General features: G+C 35.3%; 1 protein-coding gene across 1 annotated transcript; it reads right to left on the bottom strand.

Annotated features, from left to right (window-relative positions):
- Window positions 1–3,068: 3,068 nt before the first annotated feature.
- Window positions 3,069–4,360, bottom strand: LOC107607209 (putative oxygen-evolving enhancer protein 2-2). The gene is made up of 4 exons (XM_021107812.2): window positions 4,022–4,360; window positions 3,882–3,932; window positions 3,486–3,777; window positions 3,069–3,322 (listed from the first exon to the last, which is right to left on the bottom strand). The coding sequence occupies exons 1-3, from the start codon at window positions 4,343–4,345 to the stop codon at window positions 3,517–3,519; spliced, it is 636 nt and encodes a 211-aa protein (XP_020963471.1). The 5' UTR covers window positions 4,346–4,360; the 3' UTR covers window positions 3,069–3,322; window positions 3,486–3,516.
- Window positions 4,361–5,027: the final 667 nt, after the last annotated feature.

The raw sequence follows: 5,027 nt of genomic DNA, 5'->3' as shown, positions 1-5,027 counted from the left end.
AAAACTGAGGTACAAAGAGCTTGAGATAGTGTAGATATACTGTTTGATCATGATCTTTTTCTTTTTGTTTGTGTAGATATACTGAGGTACAAAAAACTGGAGCATGACTATCATGATCAGCCACCGTGCCCAAAACTGTTTGTGTAGATATACTGGTGCTACTTCTATGCTACTGTTTTTATTTTGAGATTTTTATGTAATTAGATGATATTAAATATTGAAGTTGTTGTTTATTTTACTTTTTAAAGAAAAACAGTAATAGTTATATAGAGCAATACCATATGGAATTATGTTTGGAACTATTGACGTTGAGAATTTTTATATATATATAGTTATGTCTTATATTATTGAGGAATTGTGTTATAAAAGATTTAGTTTTTAAATTTTGATATTAAAAAATAAATTATTAATTTGAGAATATGTAAATGAGATGAGATTAATGAATGATTTGAAATTAAAAATAAATAAATAATTATAGGATTTGTGGAGGTTTGAAAATCTCACAAAATAGTTAATTTTTGTTAAATTAAAAATTTAATTTGTGGGGGTTTTAAACCATCACAAAAGTGATTTAAAATTGCCACAAAAGTATAATATAAAACCCCCACTAAACACACACAAAACCCCCACTGAATAGATTGTGGAGGTTTTTAAAAACCCCCACAAAAGACCTCGTGGCACCTCAAATTTTGGGGGTTTTGGAAACCTCCACAAACCATTTGGTGGGGGTTATAAACCTCCACAAATAGGAGAAAAAACCTCCACAAATAAATAAAAATCTTGTAGTGGTATAAGTGAAAAAACTAAAATATTTCCTATTATATATATACTATATATGAGATTGTTTGAAAATTATAGCCGTCACTCTCAAAATTCAAAATTCAAAATTCAGTCACTCAAACCCTTTCTTCTTGGTCTCTCACAAACGCACAGCCCAACCCCTCACCATTCACCACCACCGACCGCCACTACCACCTCCCACCCCCTTAGTCCCTTACTGCTACTTCCCACCCGGCCCCCTCAGTCCCTCATTGCCACCTTTCACGGACTCTCACTACAAGAAAACAGCTCTATTGCCACGCTTTTAAAGCGTGGCGAAAAGCTGAAAAAAGTGTGGCGATAGCTTTTCGCCACGCTTTTTGAGCTACCGCCACGCTTTTGAAAGGGTAGCGTATGCAAGCGTGGCGGTTGCTCTATCGCCACGCTTTTGGTGACCTATCGCCACGCTTTTTCTTTTGCCACGCTTTTTACAAATGGCCACCCTTTAAAGCATGGCCGTATTTGGAAGATGTGGCCACACTTTAAAAGCGTGGCCATATGGGAGATATGGCCACGCTTTTGAAGCGTGGCAATAGAGAGATATGGCCACACTTTTGAAGCGTGGCGATAGAGAGAGATATGGCCACGCTTTCAAAGCGTGGCGATAGAGAGAGATATGGCCACGCTTTTAAAGCGTAGCCATAGCCAGAGATACAGCCACGCTTTAAAAGCGTGGCAATAGCCTTATAAAATTTAAAAAAAAAAATCCTTTTTCTAATTTTTACCTTCAGCGATACAAAATATAAATTTTTCAGTTCTTTTTTATTACCAAACTTATAAATATAGTATGCAATTTTTATTACAAGACAAATCAAATAATAATTAGTGACATATAATTTTTGCTATAACTGTTTTATACATTAAAAAACTAATACTCAAATACAAAATAAATCTCGAGTTCAAATTCCAAAACTAAAAACTGAAGAAAAATACAGAAACAATACAACTTAAATCCTACAAGCTATAATGCCACTGCAATTTACACTAACTACACTAAATTGAGAACTCAGGTAAAGCCTAATCATCTTGATTGGAGAGAAAACTATAGCTTTTCAGTCCACCTGTTACATCATCTACCACTTCAACAGGTCCTGCATATTAATATATATCAAAATCAGATTAAATCAAACACTATATTTTGAGCTGTTTATATAATTTGGGGGGGAGGGGGGGGAAGGGGATGAGAAACTGCTACTGGGCATGACAAGAGAGGGGGATAAAAAAAGAATGATAATTAGAGGAGACCATTACCAAGAATTGCCATCACAGTTCTGAAATCTAGAAGAAGAAAAATGGGAACAGTAAATTAACGCAGATATCATAAAAAGTAGAAAATGGAACAAATGAATAAAGAAAATCCAGATAAATTTAGCTATGCATTCTATCTGATATTGAGCATGAAGATAGAGTTACAGATAGTCCAAAGGATTGGATTGAGCATCTCTTCTGCTAGAATGTACGCATGATCGTGCAATTTCAAGCATGAATTAAACTCCAAGATAATAGCTAAGCGAAAAAGGGGGCAATAAGTACACTAACTACACTAAATTGTTCAAAAACACAAACTACACTAACTCTACAATCAATACACACAAATTCTGCCAAAAATAAAACAGTAAAAACAAATTGAAAATTTGTTTGTCAGGACTTAAATTAGAATTTTGCCTTCTAGCTGAAAAGAACTTTATTCATTTTGGGTCATTTCAGTGGATCTACCTACCAATCTGTATTTAATTCAGCAACAAGGTAACAATTTGAGGGAAAATCTTTACGTTCACAACATACCAGCAAAATCAGTGACCTTTGGAGCAGAGAAGACTGACCAGTCATAAACCAACACGGAAGAAGTGGGAAGGAACATAGGAGCAAAGCAGCACAGGTTGTTTCTAGTTTCCCCAAAATTATGGAAAATCAATAAGCTATTCCTATAAGATAAATTATGGAAAATGCTTATGCTTGTTACTTCCTATCCAAGCAGTTGCTTACAATCTTCGATTGATTATTTACTGAAAACACAGATCTGCAAAAAACTACAGCATAATATTATGATACAATCCTAGTATACTTCATAAAAACCTTCGAAAAATTGAGTTCAATAATTAACAGCATCTGTGGATCAATGTATCTCTGGTACTAACATTACTTAATAAACTAAACAAAAAGCTAATTTTCCCCTGATTCAATGCTGGTGGTAACTTCCTTCAGCAGCAGAAATTGAATAAAACCAAGGACAAACAAATACGCAAACCATATCATAGTTGATTAGTATTTTCCTTATCACAATCCAAATGGTTGAAAAAATAACCTGGAATTCGAGAGGCATAACCTAACATCTCAACAGCACTAGGGAACTTGCTTCAAAGTTCAAACTTGAAGATATGCTCATTGACAACAAGCACCTCCCAATTCAATCCATCGAGATGCGAGGTAGCTGGCCCTTTCTTTCTACTTTGCTGAACCCAACTGTCATCAAGGATTTCATCTTCCTTGTGCCAACCACTCTCTGCCTTACAATAAGCACTAGCATTAGTCAAAGATTTCAAGTCCTTGTCTAGTACCAATAATATAATAGCATCAATTTGAAGCAAAATATATTTTAATATAATAAATATCTCAAAAAGACTAAAGTTCTTTCTGGCTTCTTGTATTTGTGTCTGATTACATACCACTTCATTTGATTTACATACAGGTAGTTTATCAAGCAACACTGAAGGAACTCGCCACGTTCTCAACGAATCTTCTAGCTCCCTTGAACCACCTCTTGTCTCCGGCTTGAGCCTTACAGATGTATAGTTTTCCATCTTTAACGGTTGCTCTGATCAGTTGATGCTTGCCGCCTTCGTCTCCATCAGCAGTCCTTGTCAAGACAGATAGAAAGTAGTACTGTTTCCCATCAATCACTGCTGTTGAACTCTCTAAGATGTTAGCTGTGGCTACAACATTTGCATCGAAACCACCCTGCTCAATCAAAGTCCATACTCACTTAATTTGCATTCTAAGAACATTAATTCGCAGCAGACTAAATGTGTTACAAGAACATACAAGTGTTTATTGTCACTTACCTCAGCTTGAGTCTCCCCAAAGAAAGCTTGTTTCCCAAGCAAGTAATCCACCTGCAAAGAACAAAAAAGACTTTGTCTTTTAGAATCCAAAGTCATCATTCATTTAATTAGAACTAGTTTTGATTTTTGAACAAGTTTACCTGAGAAAGGAACTCCTCAGGGGAACCATAGTCAGTGATGGACTTCTTATCAGTTGGAGTAACTGTGACAACCAAATTGCTGGTTGAATCAAAGTTGTCCTCATATCTAAGAATTTGACCCGGGTACTCGACCTCTTTGCTCGGGTTCCACTTTGAAGGGATCAAAATTTTGAATCCGTCGCCATTGTATACTAGGAAGTCTGTGTTAGTCTTTGGCTTTCCAAACACATTGGCTGCAAGCAAGCAAGCAAAACAATCAAAATTGATGCAAAACTGCCAGATAAAAAGGTACCATTTTAGCAGGGGACAAAACAAAACAGTCATATTCCCCCGCCTTCATGAGAATTCATTGCCATTCTTAGGAGTGATTAGTGAAACAAATTACTTAAATGCTAGTCACATACATAATTTGAATTTAAAACATGCTTTAATCTTAGTCATTTAAATCAATCAAATAATTATAATAAAATGCATTTTCATGTTTCAAATAAAAATTCAATTTTCTTGTATATATATATATATATATATATATAGCCAATCAACACACACCAAACCACATGCATCTGTTGTATATGTATATAGTATGTACTCTTTCTCATGCTACAAGACTTTAACTGAGTATCTAATTAATAAGATCCATCCATCTAAGTCGTTGAAAAATAGATACAGCTATACTTGTTAGATAAACTGTAACAACAGTGATGAATTAAGATCAGCCTCCATGATCGATCGAGTGTCAATGTTAAAAAATTGAGACAATCCCTAGGCAGTAGTAGTAGGAAAGTTTAATCTCTGAAAAGGACGTAATGGATGTGACTCATTCGACTCAAAGGGTATCGTGTAGTTAGAGACGTGGAGCACAATTTGGTGCATCCAACACCAAAATCCACACCAATTTTATTGTAATTAACCTTGTCATTCTCTGCACGTTTTACCTTTAATTCTTCAATGCCAACTTGTTAGTAATAGATAGATTGTCCCCATGTCCGTTGTTAGCTTGCACAAT

This window comes from Arachis ipaensis, chromosome B7, assembly GCF_059453495.1.
Source record: "Arachis ipaensis isolate K30076 ecotype BB chromosome B7, ASM5945349v1, whole genome shotgun sequence".
Classification (NCBI taxonomy): Eukaryota; Viridiplantae; Streptophyta; class Magnoliopsida; order Fabales; family Fabaceae; genus Arachis; species Arachis ipaensis.
This window is presented reverse-complemented; position numbering and strand designations above follow the sequence as displayed.

What these genes read in the sequence shown, in the direction of transcription:
- LOC107607209 (XM_021107812.2), bottom strand. Translation starts at nt 4,345, where the DNA reads ATGACTGTTTTGTTTTGTCCCCTGCTAAAATGGTACCTTTTTATCTGG. An exon ending in CTGAGGAGTTCCTTTCTCAG is followed by an intron (nt 3,933 to 4,021) that starts GTAAACTTGTTC and finishes TGTTCTTTGCAG; the next exon opens with GTGGATTACTTGCTTGGGAA. An exon ending in TTGGGGAGACTCAAGCTGAG is followed by an intron (nt 3,778 to 3,881) that starts GTAAGTGACAAT and finishes TTGATTGAGCAG; the next exon opens with GGTGGTTTCGATGCAAATGT.